The 23,002-nt window shown below is 35.3% G+C and overlaps 1 protein-coding gene across 1 annotated transcript in view; it reads left to right on the top strand.

The window, feature by feature from the left end:
• LOC122571721 (cadherin-87A) overlaps nt 1-23,002 on the top strand; it is a gene marked incomplete at its 5' end in the record, with an annotated part of 436,847 nt that overhangs the window by 380,584 nt on the left and 33,261 nt on the right. The window contains one exon of the mRNA XM_043735781.1: nt 13,487-13,744. Coding sequence (XP_043591716.1) covers nt 13,487-13,744 — 258 coding nt within the window. The remainder of the gene's footprint in view (nt 1-13,486; nt 13,745-23,002) is intronic.

Raw genomic sequence — 23,002 nt, 5'->3', positions numbered from 1 at the left:
ATTGTAAAACCAGTGAATTTGACTGGTGTGGTAGTTCTAGTGTTGAAAAGAGAGTTGACCCAAGGGGTACAGAGAGGTACAGAGTAAAGTACATATAATATCGCTATGAAATATATTATAATTATATATTCTGATATTTGTGATTTATTTAGAGTGAATGGATTGTACAGATGTTGATTAGACAGAAAAACGATGGTTTAACATGAACTAATCACAATAACGCGCTGTAATCTGGACAAACATAATGGTTCATTTGCAACTCTCGTCACAACGGATTCAACGTTCTCTCACGCGGACCACGCTCTTTCATCATTACAATACGAAAGTCATTACATCATTGCGGAAAAAATATATAACATGAAGTAGGATTTTTAAAATAAAATTGTAAAACCAGTCAATTTGACTAGTGGATCGATACTGGATCAGCAAGTGAGCAAGTGGATGAACTTAACATAGAAGTGCGGCTGCCTGAAAATAATCCGCACGATGCTATATCCACTGATATAATCGCTGTTATCTAAAATTAGCCCATCGATAAGGTCATAGAAAATGAAAAAATTAGTCATAAAGAAGGTGCTTCAATCCTTTGAATAAGGAAGACACACTCAGTCTAACAGGAAGTTTAATAATGCTGAGAGGATGGTATGATAAAACACTTTTAAAAGCAGCGTTGAACAAATAATTTAATTAAATAATTGTATTACAAATGAGAAATATGGTTATAGTACAAAAGCAATTACATCTCTTGGAAATAAAAGGCTCATCTTGGTATAGAAAACTCGTTTTCATTTATTTGCCCTCGAGCCTCGATTATTCGTTGAACCTGGATTTATCAGAACTGCTCGACCTGTCACGATTAAGTAGGTTAATCGAGGTCCTACCTTAAAACCAAAACAGAGATTCGTTTCATTCGCTAAACGTTATGTCTACGGTTTTCTTAAATACGATAAAATAATTAAATATGGTAAATATTGTGCATATACTTTCACACATTACGTGTGTTCTACGTGTTTCCAAATATCCCATTAACCTTCCACATTGTAATTAGGATCTCATGTTCGTGTTATTAGCTTCGCAACTCCCTTTGAACTCGATAAGCAACGTCAAAGTGTCACGTGGCAAGCTAATAAAGTGCTGGTGTCGAGCAATTCGGGGAAACGTCGCGACACAACCAGCACCTCGTTGCGATTGCATCGATAAAGGGGAAGGTCACAGTGTCGACTGATCGCGGAGGCTGTTTGCCGTTCGTGCACGGACCTCCGCTGTCGCGAGCGTGTCGTCGAAATAAAAGCGTAAAACCGAGCGAAACAGGGTCTTGTCGGGCTTTTGTGCGGCGGATCGCGATTCTCTGCACGTAGCCGCGATACACGACGAGCAGAGCAGTGGGTAGGACGACGCGGGGATAAACCGAAGCGGTGGGGTTGTCGGCGCATTGTGTCCCTCGAAAGTGGTTACGTTGTCCCGTCCCTCTGCCTGCAACCGACAGGAAACTCAAGAATAAGAGGAGGATTATCTGGAACCGTTGCGGAACCGCGAGACGAGAAAAGAAAGGAAAAGGGAGATGAGAAAGAAAGAAAGAAAAGAATTGAAGGAAAGAACGGGAGGAGAACCGCGGACTAAAAAGGCAGATTCGAAGAGAGTAGAGAGGAAAGTCGCGTGATTGTGTCGGTTCAAAAAGGAAGCAGAGGAGCTTCCAAGGTTATTCACAGTCAGAGATACAAGAAGGAGAAACGGGAATATATGTAACTGCGAAGGGTAAAGCGAGGAGGATGCGGGATCCAAAGGGGCGTGTTTTCGCGGACGGAAAAAGAACTTCCTCTCTGGGCTCTGTTACGTCGAAATTACCGTGCTCGCGGATCGCTCGCGTGTTGAGAGAGAGACAACGTGTGCAACACGGTGACGCGCGTGATAATGATAAGACCGTGTATCGTATTTGGATCCTTGACCCCCTGCTCCTTCGCTAAATTGCAGTCATTACGTTGAATTATACGGTTCTCTTTTTACTTCCTGCCGCATCGCGGACATGCACCGAGCGCCGACTTACCGTTTCACCTTTCTTCGGCTTTGCCACGAGTTTTTATTTCACGCGACTAAGTAATATTAACGAACGCGTGAAAATGTCGCTTTGCAGCAGCCTTTCTTTGAATTTCAGAAAAAAAGGTTTAATCGGTTTAGTTTAATTTGCAATTGAGTTTGCGAATAATTGAAACAGTGAGAGTAAAAAAATGGAGTAAGTAAATATGTGTGTATGTGTGTAAGTAGATATGTAAGTGATTGTTTGAAACGAAATGTTTGATAATAAACAATAATAAAATAACGAAAGTACCTAATGTGAATATGTACTACTTTTTCCCGCCAAAAGATATATCGCAAAGGAAGTGAATATATCTATAGAGCAATTTTCCTTCTTTTTATAGAAACGTATTATCCTTCGGTAGAAAAAAGGTCTAAACAGAAAACCTATAACATCATCCATTTAATCTTAATGAAGCGTATTTAAAACATATAGAAAACGATGGTATTTACTAGGTGGGAAGAAACGTCTGGTTTGATTTTGTTTAATCACATTCATAAAGATACGAAATTGCATAAACATCCGCGATAATTGTAACAATAGAATTAATAATTTGCAAGTTACGATTAGACCGCGGGAATTTATTTCTGCAAATTTATATTTTTATAGAATAGAATTTAAAAAAGGAGTTGAAATGGAATCTAAGCGGAGAGTTTCATCTACTAACTGACATTTCATCGCCATTTGGGAATGTGAAAATAGAAGCAATACGTCACACACCACCGAAAATAGATACCAGAATTACGTACTTTAGATGTTGAAACACGACTTGGAATATTAAGAAATAACGTAGTGCATCGCGAAAAAACAGTGTGTTACAGAAGACTCTGCAACGACGAATTCGTTTATTTTTGCTGTCTTTTAACTAGCCACGTATCTGCTTCAAATTCCAAGTGCCATTTACAGACTCGAGCATTTAACGACAAAGATCGATCAAGCGACAAAATCTCGGTCTCTTACCGTGTAAAAACTTACAATTTGTTTATAACGCGTAATATGTAATATTAAATCATGTTGAGAATTTTGGATCTTAATAACCGAAATAATGGTATAGGGACACTAAATTTACACTTATAATTTATATTAGAATAGTTATATATTTATTTGTTAAAGGATTTCAAAGATATTCATCGATACACACTTGCACGCGTCTCAGCATTTTCTTCCATACCAAACTGTTAACCGACTGAACAGTTTACATTTATTTGTTTTCGCTGACACACTGATATTCACATACATGTATCGCTACTACGCAGCCAAGTCTAGCACATAAAATTGTACATATCTCAATAGACCAATGAAAGACGAATAAAAAAAGCGAAACTCAAATTTCTTCCAATTTTGTTAATGGAGCTCGTTGACACTTTACGTACTTCATACGGTGTCCTATAAAAATTTTAACTACTGTTAAATAAAACAGTAAAAAAATGCAATTGATTTGATGAACGAAATGTTACAAAAGTGTTTTTACATTACATGCTTGAATAATACGAAATTGTCATCAATATATTAGAACCGTTACCAATATTGATTGCTCGGAAGATTTAATATTAATTTTAATTAATAAAATAATAAATTTTGCTTAGCACTTCTCCATCGGGAAAACTGTTTTCAAGCATATCACGCTAAAAAACATTACTAAAAGTACGTTTAAATATGCTCGTTGATTTTTAATAAAATATTACACTCGTTAAATGCTGCTCGGGAAGTTCGTTCCGATTTTTAACTCCTCGTTGGACATAAAAAATCACGTTGGAAAGTTTTTCGCCGAAAAACCTGAGAGGTTCTCCGAGCATGGAATATTCAAATTGCGTGGAAGATGGGGAAGGTTGTGGAACGAAATGGCACCCATGTAATTCAACAAATGTACATCGAATCGAAATGTAAATCGGAACGAACTTTCCGAGCGACCGTTTGAATCTTTTCAATCGACTGCTAAAATACGCATTTTTAATTTTACAATTTTATTTTCCCATTCAAGTTGCTTATGCTTTGCCAGAGCATACGGTCATCAAAGTGATATTTGTAAATCTCTGTATTCCTCTTACAGAAACGCTTTATCTGAATATTCTTGCGCTACAAAATTCATCTTAAGCAGTTCTCCTCGTGTGTTCACCTTCGTCATGAAAACGTTCTTTCTTGCTACGTCTCGTTATTTTCTTCGCGTTGCGTTGTACACGTACGATCGTGCACAATTAGGTCGACGTTATTCGAGATTCACTTGCTCGGAAGCCAGCAGCATTGCGGCTCGACCATTACGCATGCATGAACGGCTACGGTGCACGTTTTCGAAAGGACGAAGTTACTACGGAAGTTTCGCTATCCTTCAGAGAAGCCTTTTGATTTGATCTGGAACGTGCTTCAGCCTAAAACGTGAGAAACCATAGTTACGTCACTGGTTCTATTTTAGAGGATCGATGATTCGCGAGTCGATTTTCCGCCTTGAAACGTGAACCGTTGCTCGCGGATGTAAAATGAAAGTTAGAAACTCCGACAGACCGTTTAACTTGTCGGCAAATTTGCTGCCGATAGGGCTTCTTCTATGGTTTGATTTTCACGTTAAAATTCTTGAGACTCTTTCACACGCTCGGGTAAATGTCCTTTGGCGCGTTATCGCCGCACGTTATATTCCACGTTTAAGTTTCTGCTGTACTATCGTTGCACAACGATCTCCAAAATTGTTCGGTGACTAATTCGAACTCTGCCTTTGTCCACAGATGTTAAGACACTCGTGAAAAATGAAGTAGATTTCAGAGAGTCGAAGAGTTATTTGCGAAGACATTAAACTAGGTATAATATTCAACACTACAGTAATTTCATCGATTTGGTGCGTACAATGTAGTCTCGGTTATCATCCGAGGTGTTTTGAACTGTAGTGTAACTTGATGTTTTTCGAAATTTTCAAGTCATCACAAATCATCAATTTTCTTTTACAAAGAGTAGGAAAGTGTATAGAAGTGTACAGAAAGTAAACTGTCAGGTATTGCGAAAACGGGTAATGAAACTTTCGGTCGATTAAATAATTAATTAAACCTAAATACATGCACAGTATTACATTATCAAAATTTTCCTTTTACGATTTTCGATTATCCGAGGGAGAACCGGTCCGTATCATCTCGTATAAATAATCGAATTTCTTTACCGTGTATATATATATATTTAACAGGTCTTTAAATCCCTATTTTGATCAACTTTGACCTATTTATTATTATATTATTATTGCGTTCACTGTTATTCAATTTCATGCATATTACAAACTTTAATTCAGATGTAGAAGAGAACCGTGCGAGCCAACACGAAATTATTAAAATTCATCGTATTAACGAAACACCTGCAAATAATTTTAACAAATCTGTACCATACATTTCAGATCTTAATCTTACATGAGTATCTTCTCTACGTAGAATTCGAATAAATAAAATTCTAATGAATAATTCTAGTCGATTACGAACGACAGATGTAACTTCGTTAGTTTTAGCAGCTTGGAAAATGCAAGGAAGAAAGAAACTCTTTTTACTTTCTCAAACAGGTATAGCGAAACGTCCTCTGGAAACAGATTCAAAGGCTGCCATTGTCTCAGACACACATCTTCCATGCAATGTACTCCAACACCTGTGCATTCTTTTCTTCTCTACTCCACCTTTTCTTTCACTCACTTTGGCCCAGCTATGCAAACATTCCCAGAATACATTCAGTCACGTCCACCTTGCACAACCATGCAGCACTTTTCCTTTCATTCCTTCTCGCTAGAACTCGACGACCACTTGCTCCTTTCACGTGTCTCTAGTATTCGAAATTCGCAATAAGTAGTTGTACGAAATTCCTATTACCAAGATGCAAATTTAGCATCTGGGTCGAATCGTGTTTCAACTTTAACCCTTTCGCTTCGGCAGTCCAGTCCGCCGAGGTACTGTCACTGAATGGAAACGTGCGCCAGAAATACGCGCACTGTGCGTGATTGCTGCATATACGTTTTCCTAAGTCTTAAATAACAATAAAATTCTTGTAAGAACCGTATATGAAATATCGTTTCACTGTCAATGGATTTAACACGTTGACTGCCACGTTTGTTTTCAAAAAAATCTCCGTCAGGCCACGCGTGCTGCAGTACCAAGCGTTCTCTGCTCGGTGCTCCCATTGATATTTTCATAATGCGAGTCGCTCATCTGGTGGTCTTACCTCTCATTTCTTTTGTTTCCATTCCTTCGCATTTGTTTCTCATTTCTCCACTTTCTACAAAATCAGTTTGAATCTTGGCCGAGCAACGAACGGTATAACTTAAAATCTCTACCCTAATTCGTTACAATGTCGAAAAGAAAGATTGAAAACTTATTTCTTAGTAAGTCAGATAACAGTGAAAAAGAAAGCTTTCACGAGGCTTATGATTGCGGAAGAAGCATTAGACGCGCATGCAAACTATATTATGCAAATAAAAGACGTCGAATGGACCGAACAAAGGCACACAAGAATTTGAAGAAAACAACAACTTATTGACCAAATTGTCCCGACCAACCTCAGCTATGTATAGAATGCTTTAAAGTTTTACATTCCAAATAATTTTTTTAATAAACCATTTTCGTATTACTTTTATAACAATTCAACAGTTTTATTATTATGGAATGTCTTTTCAAACACTTGCGACGATCCTTCGAAAGTAGTCAAATAAGCGACACTCGAATATGGGTTTCGTGGCCTGACCAGAAAGTTTGCTGACACCCGAATACGGATATCGTGGCAGTCAACGTGTTAATAGATTTTTTAGCATGAAACAGTATACGATCGTTTGGATGTTTGAAATATATTGCGTGAAACGTGACGTTGTTTTGACGTGGATATGTCGTGATAGGTGCGGAAGCCTAGAGTAGAGGTCGGCTGAGATAGGTTCGTCGGCCGGTATAAATGTCGTCGCTGCTGGGGCACTGCTGTTTTTCTTCTAATTTTGATGGGTAGAGGAAAAATCAGACTTCGGTCGCCGGGATTTGAACCCGGGTTTCGAACGTTCGTAACCTAAGGCGCTAACCACTGCGCTGCCGTCGTCCGACACTAGTTAGTGTCGAGTGGTCGAGTGCCGCCACAGTACCCCTTTACCATTGATAACGTTTCTTCTTTGTGTTGTACATATTGGTCGTATGATTTCGTTCGTTGTTTCCGTGTGCGTTTGTGAGAGAGTTAGGCATCTGCGGATTTGCCTTTCGATGCGGGATAAAGCGTCGACCGCTTGTTGTCAAACCCGTGCAGATGTTGCGTGAAGTCTGCGATGTGGCGGTGGATACCTGTCGGTACGGTACGGGGCGTTCTGCGTACGGTCGTAGGCCTCTGTTCCTCTTTTTAGTATGACGTGCTGGTAATGATGCCCACGAACTTTGCAATGGCCACATCACTCCTGGCTTGGTCATCGTCCCGTATCCAGTCACCTGCATTTACGCATCGATCAGAGGTGAAGTGTCGAGGTTTGCTGAAGATGGAAAGGCCGTTCCGTGTTCGTCGTAGCGGTAGCAGGTCCAGATTGCCACAGGCTTAGATTCTTGACGATGGAAGTCTCGGTAGCGCTATCACGGTCACACCTCTTTTTGCTGTAGAGATCACGTCGGGGTCACCAATTTAAGTAACTTTAACAAGTGATTAAGTTAATTAAGTGATTAATTAACAAGTGAAAAAATATATTATTGACTATAGATAGCACTTGTATATGCATCATTTGGATACCGGATATATGGGGTGCCGGACTCAGGAGTCGTCGCGTGGTCGCCGCCTATATGCGGCGCTCGTACCCACAGGTCATCTTGTAGATGCCTCCTATAAGCGGCGCTCGAAGCGAAAGGGTTAATAATGCTCGTTATAACGTTCGAATGGCGTAGATTTCTTGCTTCTACGAGTTGTAAATCCCGAGTTAGCCAAGTACTGGGTTGGCAACTAAGTGATTGCGGATTTTGTTTTTTTTTTTTTTTTTAAATGTTTATTGGCCAGATAATAAATATTACATGTGTATGATATTCACAATAAACGAAGAATTGCTGTTGAGGGATGTTTTAGGCAAAAGTACCGATACGTGACGGTACGACATAGCCATACAATATTTGTGTGTCGGGGTTACATTTTTTTTTTTTGGTGTTGCATTTATGAATTAGATCTAAGCCGCTGTAGAGCGGTGCTTATATATGATATTGTTTATTTTTCTTCTTATTTCTGTCCTGAAAACCTGGTCGTAAAAATAGGTCAGTTCGGTAGTCTACGGTATTTGATTGCGGATTTTGTCATTAGGTGGTAATGATAAAATCCGCAATCACTTTGTTGCCAAGCCAATAGTACACGATTCTTTCGCCACTGCCTGGTATCGTGTGAATCATTTGAATCGATTGTCGTCGATGTACGAGCCACGCACGATTTCAAAATAGATGCGCTTCGAGATAATTTTGTGGCTAATTTTATTTTCGCTTAAGGAGTTTTTAAAAGTGAATGTTCATTCCGCGAGCGTAGCACGTAAGGTATTTCATAAGGTACGATATTGTAAAAATTTGCGCAAGAATTTCATTAATATATAAGTTACACGGAAATACTGAACTTCACTTTGGTTGGAAACTTTTGGCAGCCAATATACAAGGTGACTCTGAAAATCAGGGTGGTCGAGTGGTGATTATTAGAAATAAGTCCAAGAAAAGGAGTCGTTTAAAGCTTCCTTTAAATTAATTATTATTAATGGAATGAAGGAATAATTAGTAAAGAAATAAGAAAGTTGTTGAAATTATTGTTAAAACGTGGAGTAACAGACGAATCGTTATCAAACTTGGACAATGTCATGATAATAAAACGACTCGTATAAACTAGCGATCTCATCCTTATTTACGAAACTATTCTAATTAAATGCAAAATAAAGGAATGTAATAATACAAACATCAGCAGAAACTCAAGTTTTTTTATTATTATTTAATTTGTACTTTACAATTTGTCCAGCTGGACATTTGGTAAATTTTTCTAGCTTAATTGCTAAATAACATGCGGATGGTTACCCCAGCGGGATATCATCTTCAAGTTTGTTTATTTTATTTCTTTAGTGAGGTGGGGTGTTTCCTTTTTAGTCTTCTTTCTATGAGAGTTTAACACAAGTTTCATAACTCGAAGCTTCCAGTTAATACGCGGCTATCTGATGGATTTTCAAGCTCATTTTTTTTTCGAAAACGAATCCTTAAATGAAAAAAGATTGTTCTTATTTTTACAATCATCTTCCTGCCGGTTGTATCACAAATTTCAGGACACCCTGTACAGAAGCGACGTATGTTATATTCAAGAAAACTATTTGAAGACTCTGTGCAGTTTCTGCGCGTTGAACTTTTTGCAAAGCCTGTGATGGCAAAGGATAGCTCGTTGCTAATTAGCTAATTCTATTAGCAACTCGTGTCAGGTACCCGGAAATGCACTTAAAATAGCGCGATCCGCAGCCGTGGGTTGCAGTAAATTTTCTAATTTGGGATGTTTTGATGGTCGTTGAACGATAAAGCAAGATAAGAGTTCCAAAGACAACTAGCAAAGAAAAGATACCAAGGCAAAACTAACGAGGTCATTTTCTTGCTAAACTTTCAATAAAACTTTCAATAGACTTACAATATCGCGATATAACAATACGTGTCGTAACAATACACAGACGTGGTAATATCGACTTGTTTTACGAAAAGAAGAAAACTCTCATAATAATTCATATGGAACACGTACATATATAGGAGATACATACATATACCCTATATGTAAATTGTTTATTAATACACAGGTGAAGTGTTACGTATTATTAATTAAACGCTTCAACAAATCATTCCGTGACGCCTGCTAGAGGAGAAAAAATGTTCTGTTTTCAATTAAATGGAACAATTTTTTTCTTTTTTTATTTGGTAGAATATTTATAATCAATTGTCATTGAGAATTATAAATAAATTATTAAATGGAAAATGAAAGATATTTATTTCTCGTAAACCGAACAAAGAGATTGGGACAGCAAATTTAAGAAACATCCAATTTTACAGAAGGAATTTGGAATCTCATTATGTATTTTTCTGATAATTTGCAAGTTGCTCTTACGTGTACTTTTATTCTTCTCCTCTTTCGAGCTTCTAAATGTCTCGAAGTACAACATTTCCGCGCTTCTTCAACAGAAGAAGTTTCAGTTCTTCGTCTCGGGGTGTAACACCATCATCTTCCCTACTTTTTTCGCTTGATGACAGCCGGAAGTGATCTCCGATCGGTTTCATTTTCCTCTCCATCCATGGACGAGACTTGTCATCTAGGAATCGTGAAAAACAGGAACTACGGTGTCGGGATTCGAACTTGGGTGTGGGATGATGTTTGTAGATGACTACGTTAAGCACAACGTTATTATCGTTCTATCGAACTTAATATCTTGTCCTTATACCTATGTAGAATAAAAATTTGCTATTATTCATATTTATTACCTAATTTGATAACAGCTATTCGAATAACAAAAATCAACACTACCTTCCATTTCGAGGAACCGAGAGAGTCTGGCTTTTCGTGGCCTTAGCAGACTTTGTGCCAGGAGAAGTTGCCATTAAAATATTTAGTGTCCTGAATCACTTAGTTTAATTAACACGTTCGTCGCCCAGCGTGATTCGGCTAAGTTTCCTGCGGGGCCCAAATCCGACCGCCGGTACGCAGAACGTAAATAGGGCGACAAGCTGGAAGTCATTGTTTATCGCCTTCGATTCATTGTACAGAAAAGATTATTTATTTCTGAAATGGAGAAAGCGATAAGCTTTCCAACTAGAGCATTCCGAAGGATCTTATGGCGGATATCTCAGATTTTTCATTTAGTCGAGAAGCACACTTGCGAGACGTACATCAGTGATTTTTTCATCCTCGAAATGTTCAGTAAACAGTGTGAAAATATATTTGAAAGTGAGGATAGTAGTGATGACGGAGTCTACAACTATTGTTCGAAGTGCCCAAAATCACCCTAAATGTGTTTGGAATGTTTTAACAAATCGCTGTGGACTGAATACTTTTTCGCTATACTGAACTCTGTTGATTGACTATTCAAAGCGCAAATCGTAATAAGTTATAGTAATTCTTTTGTGCGAGATTAAATGATTCAAGAGCGTTATTTTTCAGTATTAATTATTTATTATAAACATTGAAATTTACAACAAACTAGAATTTGGGTAGTAAACTAGGAAACAATAAACTAGAAAACTAAATTTAGTAAATATAACACAAGTTAATAATTCAGTTGTGCATGAAAAATTTCAAAACAATCATCGATACATAATCCGACATCGCATTTTCTGTCGTTCCTTCTCTTATTTTTCACACAAACAACACATTTTCTTCTTGATTATTGTGTTGTGCCGGCACGACTATTCTACCAAATGTCCAAATTGGACAAATTGTGAATGCAAAGTATTAAATAAAAAAAAAGAAAAGACAGTTTCTTCGAACGCGGCATTAACATTGAAATGCATTTATATTTATCTCACACAAACGTAATAGTATTACTTGTGCGTAGGTGCTCGGAAAAATTGACAAACGCATATATGCGTCCTTAGTCCACACCGATGACTTTCGCCAGACGCATATATGCATCCATAGCACTCTAAGGGTTAACTCGAACAAGAAGAGCGTCACCATACTTTGGTGACGGGCCCCCCACGGAAGTATACCCGTCGCATAGATATGTGCGACGTGGCGACAAACATATTAAAAAAGAACGACATTATGATATTGGTTTCTGGGGAAAAGCTTACGAGATTTTGTTTAAGCCGCCCTATATAGGGCGACTAAAACAGCAAATTGAGTAACAGCAATGCTGTTAACAAGTGTTCCGAAACGAGAGATATCAGCATCAAGTAGAATATCGTAGCAAATAAACATCTTAGAGAGAAGGCAAACTTGTTTATTTCGCTTTGTTTCACGATGAAACAAATATACGTAATGCGATCGTAATTATTTATCTCGAAAATTGTACGCAAGAACTGTAGACGTTCGTCCCATTGTCCTCTTTGTTTTCTCCTCCAGCAGGCAATACAACGAGATTTATATATGTAGATATCAGAGTGACTGCTTAAGAAAATTGCTACCGTGCAGCGAAAGCTTAAATGTAAACACAACGTTTAAGGACGTGGTTTTGGTGCATCAGTCAAAAAAGTCTGCTCGCTAGAGTTGAGAAGTTCGGTAAACGAGGTGCCACTCTCTGCAAACCGGCGAACTGTTCCATCGGCCTTAACGACGTTTGTTTTTCTCTCAATTAATGTTCATTATCCAAGATTAATCGACTGGAAGATGACCCAAGAGAAAACGCGATTATACATACTTCAACGATCCCTATCTTTTTGCACTTGCATCGTAGCCTGGTACGTTTAAACTTTTGCTTGTAATTCGTTTTTGTTTCAACGAAGTATGAACTTGGAAATATCTGCAAACGAGCGGTACTTGTAATTAATATAAATATCCCGAACGGTACAAAGTTTGATAAAGCTTGATACGATTTGATAAAAATTTGAAGAAACGCGCTTTACGAATAAAAGATACGATCTTACGTATTGGGAAAAATATAATATGTACACAGGATAAAATTATGTTTTATTTAAAACTACCTGTTACTTTTTCCATTTATTTATTTTAGAAATCAACAAACTTATTTGCATACTTTCTGATTGTAATAATAGATCTTTGTTTAATGAGATTTCCTTTGTTTTATTTTATTGTCCTTTCTGTTATTCTCAGATTTATTGCTCTCTGATTTCTTGTTTAACGAGATTTATTATTATTCCATCATAGTATACTTCTTGGTAGAATTCGATGTATTTTCCTGTATTCTTAACTATTATCGGATAATTAATTTTTTATGCGTATTTTTTAAGAACAAATTTTCGGTCAACAGAGAAACACGTTATTCCACTAAACAGTCGTTTTCTAAATCTACCATTCTCGGAATTATTGTCCTAGCTTTAAATGCTTCCCAACAAATTGACCAAACGAAAAACATCAATTGGAATACGCTATTTACCATACAATAACAGACACTATATATCTGTATGTAATAACGTAAATCCTTAGGGTAAATCAGACGATCGATTCAGGGAAATTGAGTTTATTTTGGGCATAATTAAATTAAATACAATAACAGTTAATAACAAATCTACTTAAAATTTTATCTGGAAAATGGAGAATCGATTTTCCAAGCCCTGAATTCAGCAAATGACTGGCGATAAAACAAAAGAAAAGTAAAAAATATCGGTTGCCGGCCACTTTGAATTCCATAGAATTTACATATATATATATTTAAAACATTTATAAAATAACATGAGATCGTTATTTGTAATAAATTTTGCAAATAAACGCGCATATTTTCATGAATTATACTCGAAGCAACAATTCAGCCAATTCATGCGAATTATTTACCTGTTTCAGGAGTATGATGCAATACGATTCCGCGTGACGCTTGAAGACGAAGTGCCAGCAGGGCAACAACCGAACATCGTCGGCGTAGATGCACACGTAATTGTGTTGGACGAAAATGACAATCCTCCGCGTTTTCTCAACGTGCCATACGAGGCTGTGGCCGAGGAGGACCTCCCAGTTGGCTCGACAATTCTTCCAGGTATCAGAGTAATGGATCCTGACATGTTGGGCGACACCATAGATCTAACCTGCGTTCCTCAGCCACAGGTGAGTCATTAATACTCGTTACACCGCTAATATCCCATGGGCACTTATCGCTGCCCGATTCGTAGATCAAATTTTCCTTTGCTTCCACTATTTCTTCCTCGGCGAGCTGAAACCTTATTTTTATTTTTCCTACTCTTATTTTTGGCGAGGAACCTTGCCGAAGGAATCAAACCGGTCCTCAACGTTTCATCAACTACGAAAATAAATATTATGCTTTAAGTTTCAACTTTTTTTAGCAGATTTTAACTCATTTTCGTAGTACTTTCGTGATTCTCTGTTTACATAATCCATTATTTTTTCGACCCAAACAACGGTTTTACAGTATTTTTTCAATAAATCGTAGATGTAAGTCGGAAGCAAAATATAAGTAAACGATATTTATTCTGCTCAAAATTAATATGATTTTTACATACGTGACATGTTGGCAAATATCACGTTGGGTCGAGACAAACTCGCTACGATCGTTCCAGGGTTAACAGTGTTTTGTGTTGTTAAAAAGTTTCTTAAGTTCGAAGAAGATAAACATCGTCTCTTGAACCTCGATTCTTTGAACGAATCATGGAAATTATAAAAAAAGGTTTTATAAATATATTAGTATGAATCAGCATAATAATTTAAACATAAATATACAATATTTCCATATATTTCTTTGGATATGTATATCCAAATAGCCAATTCTCATAGCCAAACAAACCTCGAAGTTCTAAATATTTTTAATATCGTCGATTGCGTTTCAAATGATAATTTCATGAAAAATTATGAATCATAAAATTGCCTTCGAGTATTACTATTTAGAAAATTTTCAAAACCATTACTGATGGATTGTAAGTACTCAAATATACTCTATGAAATACCACGCTTTGCTTTCTGCGAAAGATACGATTGAATAGGATGAAGTAAAACGATTTTAAGCTTTACAATTAAGGGTTACACAGTGATTAACTAATTGATCAGCATTTTGTAGTTAATAAAATTAATATTTTCGGTGGTCATTTTGAAAGCAATTAGGATTCAATTTCTTTTTAATTAGTGCACATCTGGGATGCATGGCCTTTCATTAAGTTAATGAGCAGTGTGGTGGATGTTATAGTTTCAAGAGATAGATAGGTAATTAACATTCGATATATCTTCCTTGTTGGCGATAATAAACATATTTATTATTAAATAAATGTCAATCCTTCTGTAAACGATAAAAGATTTTATCAGTTCGACATAATTAAAAATATATCAATTTCTTCACTGTAACTGTCAGTGAATTAAAACTGATCTCTTTAATTTTGGAAAAGTTAAATATGAAGAAATACGTAACAGAAGCTATACAACTTCGATAATTTATTATTATTTTGTCCAATTTTACTTTTATTCGTTAAAATGTTACTTTTAATCTGAAAAAGGCAGTGCTAATTTTTTTCTAGCTGTCACGTGTCCGCAATATATTTTTATTTTTTGTATTCAATAGTCGCGTAGAATTGGCTGTCTCCACTGCTTGAATCATCGACAAACTGAAAACTAAATTTGCATACATGGTTATTTCATTTTCCCCAACGAACCGTGTAAACCCATTGCAAACCATCTAAAACCAGAGAATTTGCCAGCTTGACTTTGCGAACGAACTTTGTATTTGACGAAACTAAATTATTATTTTATTAATATATTTTTAAATTCACATTTACGGTTATGTGTTACTTATCCAAAGAAGATTTCTCGTTTGTAAAAACTTTAAAAAATTGAAATTGGTTTAGGAGAAATTTAAAACGATCAGAATATTCGTCGTGCCATTTAAATGTGTGATACCTCTGTAATAAAATCTTCAAAATTCGGAAAAATACTTTTTTTAATTTTTGCATATCCGTTTGTTTGTTCGAGTTAATTTAAAGCTCTCCGATGATGGAAGGAACGTGAGTTCTTCCAAATTTTTAATTCAAATTATTTAGTAATAACAATTAAGGGAAGATTCTCCTGTAACAACAAAAGAAGCAGGTTTTTAATGAATTTTTTCTAAACTAATTATTAGTTACACGGAATTTCAGTTCCACTTATTGTTTATCGTATATTACACAAATCTTGTGATTATTTTTGACAATGTAGCCATTGTTGGTGTATAGTGTAGCTCTGTCACAGTCGTCGAAACGCGAAAGCTGAGAAATTCTCTTAAAATGAAATAGTTTACGCTGGGATCGTACCCATTTTCGAAAGAAGAACATGAAAAATTGAAAAGTTCTAACGTTGACGAGAAACATTTGCTTTTTTCAATAAATAAATTGAGCTTACGTCGTTTAAAATAAATGATCAATAAAATAAATGGTGAAATAAAAATTGAAATATCGATCCTTGGAGAAATTTATAATAAATTCATAACAAATATAACAAATTTCAATAACAATCTTCGTCCGAAATTGATTTATCAATTAGTTTTTCAATCATCGGGCGCGCCAGTTTAAAAAGTTATTAAACGTGACAGTTTGGAATGTTAATAAACGGTGAGCGGAATTGAAATAACAAAAATTACATTCCTATTTAAATTCCTACAATAATTACCATAGTTACCATAGTTACGTCCTAAAAAGATCTTGTCCCATGTAGCTAGTAGTTAGCTTGAAAAAAAAATGTCTAAAAAAGATTAAGCACAATCATACACTGATTATATGGCGTTATAAAACAATGAAGAAAATTTCACTATATCCAGCACGTTTACTGTACTAGCACATACTGCAATATAAAGATCAAGTATCTATGTATTAGCTTACACAGTGGCCCTAATACTCACCATAATTTTCCTGTTTTAACGTGAACGAATATCTCAAACGTCGTTACGTCATTATGCAGCTCGCGATACGAGCCACGCCAACATTGCGTTGCTTAAAAGCACCAATAAAGGCTAATAACTTTGCAATAAAGGCTAAAACAACTGAAACAGTTTAATAGAACTTCTTTACAGGGAAGTAAAAAATATTTCTGCACGAAGTAAAAACGAATATCAGAAAATTTATCTTGCTAATAAAAAAAAGGTGAAAGATTTTGATTCGATGCTTTACGTCTTTACGTCTTTCGTTATCAATTTAAACGTGTTATACGTGTTATAAGAAGCTTTATATACCAAGTGAAAATTTCTTATTAAACTCGTCTGATATTTTCAATTTATATTTCTATCTCGATTTAAAAATACAATAAGCGTTTGCGTGGTTTACGAAAAAGAAGTCAATGTAATACTTCGTAATTACACCAAAATATACCAACGTGTAACCAATCTCTGTTACTATATACTTTTGGGAGAAAAATTACACAGTTGTTGTTTGAACTAGAAATTATTAAAGAAAAGAAATGATTACTACGATTGCTGGACATAAAATTTTATTATATAAATTATAAATTATAATAAATACGAATATACAATTTAAAAATACAATAAGCGTTTGTGTGGTTTTCGAAAAAGAAGTCAATGTAATACTTCGTAATTACACCAAAATATACCAACGTGTAACCAATCTCTGTTACCGCATACTTTTGGTAGAAAAATTACACAGTTGTTGTCTGANACTAGAAATTATTAAAGAAAAGAAATGATTACTACGATTATTAAATACAAAATTTCATTATATAAATTATAAATTATAATAAATACGAATATACAATTTAAAAATACAATGAGCGTTTGTGTGCTTTTCGAAAAAGGAGTCGATGTAATACTTCGTAATTACACCAAAATATACCAACGTGTAACCAATCTCTGTTACCACATACTTTTGGAAGAAAAATTGCACAGTTGTTTGAACTAGAAATTATTAAAGAAAAGAAATGATTACTATGATTGTTGGACACAAAATTTTGTTATATAAATTATAAATTATAATAAATACGAATAATAAAAATTTAATAAGCTTCCTTTCTTTTTTCGATCGGATCATCCGATACAGACTTCGAAAGCGCGTAAATGTTATTTCATTGAAAATAATAATGTTAATACGACACAACATCGTTATCGCACTCGTTTTATTTGTATAACTTTGTACGTACAAGTATGAAATTATTCATATTATTGAAATGCGATTAAGCAAGTAATGAACATAACGCAGCAATATCAGCAACTGCAGCGATACATGCAGGTTTCTAACGGAGCAAGTAACTTCGTTCCTTTGATAAATATTATCGAAATAATTTTGCACCGGTGTTAAAACAATTTTAATGGATTTATGGACATAAATGGATTATTATTTTAAACGTGAAGGTTGCGTTGTTAGAACTTTTACTCTTCCAGGTTTAGCGTTCGATAAAATCATCTTGCACAACTCTCGTTGATTAATTTTCAGTGTTAAACGTTAAAAATTTTCAAAGGGTACATTTACGTGAAAGAGAGAAAGAGAGAGAGAGAACCTTCATGTAATATCCCTTAATAATTTTTAATATTCCCTCTCCATTTCTCCAACAATTTAATTATCATCGATCACTTTTTTCCTTTTTATATCGATGTATATTTTAACATAACTCGTAAAGTTATACGCTCCTTTTACATCCAAATTTTCACAACTCACGCTATCAACGGCATACTCAGCTTTGAGCAGTGACAATTAAAAATTGCGTAACTCCACTGCTTCTGACTTTCTGTCTCCGATCACAGCTATCTCCTGCTTCATAGCGTGTCAAAGTGAACGCGTTTGGAAAAAGATTTGTTCCACTCGGCAATATTGAAAGCTATAGTGGAATTTTGATCATTTGATCTCGTCGTGACACCGACTCCTGTTCTTCGGATAATCGACTTTTTTAATAAAAAAAGATTTAATACGACGTATTGGAAAATGAGAACGATCTGTTAAGGGGATGTCCTGAATTAGAATGTTCTATAACAGTGTCTTTTTGTGATTTTTTTTAGAAGGGAAAGGAAAAAATGAAGTTATTGAATTTGAATGGTTATTGAATGGTTTTATATATATTTAACGAATACAAAAAATTTTTTTAAAGTAAAAAAAGAAAATTATAACAGACTTCTAAGCCCATTTCATGGGCTGCAGTTTTCAATCGGCGGGAAAGATCCACCTCGTAATTCTTGACCGAAAGAAAAAACCAAAAAAGGATTAAATTATTATATATTTTTCTTCTCGTTGAACTAAGAAAAAGGCAGAAAATAGTGTGAAATTAAAAATTTTGACGGGTTTAAAGAAAAAATGTGTTTTATAAAAAGAAAAAATAAACTTTAAGGTGCTACAACAATTATTTAAACAAACTTTTTGACGAACTTTTTTAGTTCATGGAGAAGAAAAATATATAATAATTTAATCCTTTTTTGGTTTTTTGTCTCGGTCAAGAATTACGAGGTGGATCTTTCACATTTTTTCTTTTTTGAACTAACTACCAGTTACATGGTATGAATTCTTATTATGCATTTTCTTCTACAATACTCATAATTCATGAAAGCGATTTTCCACGTGTTTAAGTATAATAGGATACGCAATTTATGAAACATCAACTCAGAAAATTGTTGTAATGTCGGGTATGTTCCCATTTTGTCACGAACTGCACCGATATCAAACGTAATCTCAGGTTATACTGTAATCGATAAAACATGGCAGAAACATGGAAAAATGCACCAAATTGAGAGGAAGAGGTAGAATTTTTCGCGAAGGCAACACAATAATCACTACGCTTCGAAATGATAAAATAAAAAATTCAAAACATTTTTTAAGGCGAGACTCTAGCGTAACAACAATAAAAGCAACTAATTTATATGAATTATTTTCAGATTAACTACTAGTTATATGGAACGTGACCTTTTTACAATGTAAATATAGTCCGGAAAAACAAATGTAATTTCTTTTACTTTAATTTTTCTTCACGTTTATTAACTTTTTAAACTGCCACGTTTAATAACTTTGCAAACTGGCGTGCACGATGACTGAAAAGCTGATTCATTTCGGGCGAAGCTCATTCGCTTTGCTACAAATTTCTCCAGGGATCGAACCTCGAATTTCTATTCGATTGCTTATTTATAATATTTTTTTGAACGATATAAACTCAATTTATCTGCGAAGAAAAAAGTACATTTTTCTAATTTTTCTAATACTTTCCAATTTCTCGTGTTCTTCTTTCGAAAATAAATTCAATCCCAACGTGAACTATTTGACTTTTAGGAAATTTCTTAACTTCTGCGTTCTAGTGACTGTGACACGTGTTATACTGTACGCCAATAAAAGTCACATTGTCAAGAACGTTAAAAAAAACTCGTGCAACATACAATGAACAACAAGAGGAGCCGAAATAAAGAAATTACATTTAGTAGGTTGGTCTAAAAAAAAAAAATTCGTAAAATTCATTTGCTTTTATCGTTGTTACGCGAGAATCTCCCCTTGAGAGATGCGATATTTCAATATTATAACGATCGATATATTTAAAAATTATTCAAGTACACGGAAGCACATGCTTAGCTTGGAAATCAGATAAAGAAGTAGGCAATTGAATATATATGGTGACATGAAATTGACAAATGGACTGAATTTTATCTGCTTCCTTGTGAAAAGTAGGTTTGATTTATCGCGTTCTCTTCCTGTCGTCTTTCTACGAAAACAGATCATCTACTTGGATCTAGTGAACAGATATTAATATTTGTCAAAGTAATTACTTCAAGAAAAACTCTGCATCTTTTCTTTTGTATTCTCGTTACCTGGACGCCTCTCTTACGAAGAAAATAGAATTTAGTGAAGCAAAAAATTAAAAAAAGAAAAGGAGAGGTCCATAATTATTGTGGCCTTGAATATGAATGTCGTTTTGGGTTACAAGGTCTAGGGACAAAAGAGCTATAAGTAGATTTTTATTGCTGTTCCTTGTAACCTTCAGCTAGAGTTACACACCAAGGTTAACTTTTTTGGTAATGTCCTTTGTTATAAATGAATGAACATTCCTATCTTATCCTGTTGCAATGTAACACTGAGAGAGCGAGGATCTGGATCAGCATACACTATACCTGTACTTATACTTACTTCAATATATTTTTCTTTTTATATTTGGTGACCGGAGCGCTTGAACTTTTTACAATTGTAAAAATTGAATGAAAATTGACAGTTGGGGCATTTTGAATATAACCGATAAATAGAAGATACTTTGAAATAGAAAGTGCTCCATTGAACAATTCAACATTTTTATTAGAACATCGATAAAAAAAAATGAGAATAAACGTTGCATCCAACGGTGCACTGTGTTAAAACTCTTTAAACATAAATGTGGCTCATCGATACAATCTGGACAATAAGTGGTCACCTTTTTGGTCCGATTCTTAGCAATTTTTGATTCTAACTGTTTAACATTTTTTTATAGCACCCTCTGCAAAATTTTCGTGCCAGGTACGCTTATCCTTCTTTCTTCTGCATTTCGTGTCGCAATCTTTGTCGAATAAGTATATTTGACGGCTCTGGTGAATGGCACTGTGTAAGGTGCATTGCGAGTGCCATTCTAAAATCTGATACCTTGATTTTTGTTTTTGTTGCTTGTTTATAGAGTATCATCGCGCTTGAAATCGATGTATTTAACAATAACTCTTTATGTCTTTATGGGTTCTTCTATGTGTTGTAGAATATGCTATCATTTGATCTAATAAATCTACAGCACATTTTCCTCTGTTGTAATCTACCACTACTATTGGTTTGTCACAAACATAATTTTTCTTGCGGACCTCTACCATTTCAGCCGAATGTTTCGTCGGAATCATAAAAATAATCGTAATACTGTTTACTAGTATCTTCTACACGCTTCAACAATATATTCTGGACGTTCTGCTTGTTTGGACGTTTGAATGGTTTGTTGAAATAAACGAAGCCTTGTTATGATATATCGCTATCAACTGTTACCAAGGCGTCACGGAGGTCACCCGTGACCACCAATATGATAAACGGTCCATTGGGGAAGAATGTTGTCTTACATTATCAATTTATTACTATTTTGCCATTATACGCTTTGAATAATAAAAATATTCCCGTGGCGTCCTCAGCAAAACATGTGATTTCAGCGTGGCAGTCAAAGTGTTAACACATTGTTGAGCCGTCAGGAGTTAACTCGTGTTTTCATGGCCAAACTCGTGATGCGCTTTTTTCCGCATCAGCTCCTTTTCTCAGTGCGCTGTTGGAGATGATACAGTGCAATTGTTGGCCAGCATACCTCAAGCTGTGTCTCTAGCTTATAAGACCCGCCAAGTTGCGTCCTTTGTTGTAAAAATGATTTTAACGATGACGGAACGTACCAATGAAGAATCTTTCAATGAATTGATTGAATTTGATGAACTGATTGTCCAAGTGATTGTGAATCAAATTGACTTGGAAAATGATACTGCATCAGAAGATAGTGAATCTGATATTAGTCCATCAAAATGTGAAAAAAGAAATATAATAAAATCAGAAGAAGAGTGGAACGAACATGATATCACAGCAGACTTACAGAATTATTTAAAATCCGACTAAAGCGTGTAGAATATACTCTCCAAAAAGAAAACGCAGCGAAACTGGATATATTTGCAAAAGCTGTTGTGTACCATTACACGTAGATAATTGTTACACTGTTTATCGTACGCAAAAGAAACATTAAAAGTTGAATAATAAATAAAATTTATTAAAGTTGATTTATATTGTTTTACTTCTACATCGAATTACGAAATGATAACCGGTGACATGAGATAAATTCTCAGTAAAATTACCGGTCAACGATGTGTTAAACGGAAACAAAAAATTGGAATAAAAATGTACGAACCTCTTCTAACTTTCAGTTTCAGCGTTTGTTACATTTAACAGATTCCTTCCACTTTCAGCTATTTTATATTTTAAAACATACTTTTCCAATCGTAGAATCACATTAAAGTAAAAGCATTACGAAAAAAATGTATTCAACATGTTCTTTATCTGTGATCTTCATATATTAAGGATAACATTTGGAACGTTAACGTCTATCGGATAAATCTGTCAGTGTGGAGATTTAAAGCGAGCAGGGGAAGGTCTACTGGCCAAAATTCATCATAGAACCCGAGATGAAAGATTCAGGAATATTCGTCGTGTGCTTTGCGCAAACGTGCAGCCACATAAGATAAAATATACATCGTATTGCAAACGTCTATCAGAATACCAAAGTCCTTTATAATTCGCCGGTTATTCGTTAAATTATTCTAGTTCGCCTCTTCTGGCCGGAATCGGAACAGTAAAAGTCGAATGATTTAGCTGACGTTATTAAACGGCACCGCTGTTCGTGGAACAATCTTTTCCACGATAAATAATTCCCCATCGGAGAAAT

The sequence above is a fragment of the Bombus pyrosoma genome, linkage group LG10 (genome assembly GCF_014825855.1).
Source record: "Bombus pyrosoma isolate SC7728 linkage group LG10, ASM1482585v1, whole genome shotgun sequence".
Classification (NCBI taxonomy): domain Eukaryota; kingdom Metazoa; phylum Arthropoda; class Insecta; order Hymenoptera; family Apidae; genus Bombus; species Bombus pyrosoma.
The sequence above is the reverse complement of the archived record's forward strand: the minus strand, read 5'-3'. Positions and strand labels throughout refer to the sequence as shown.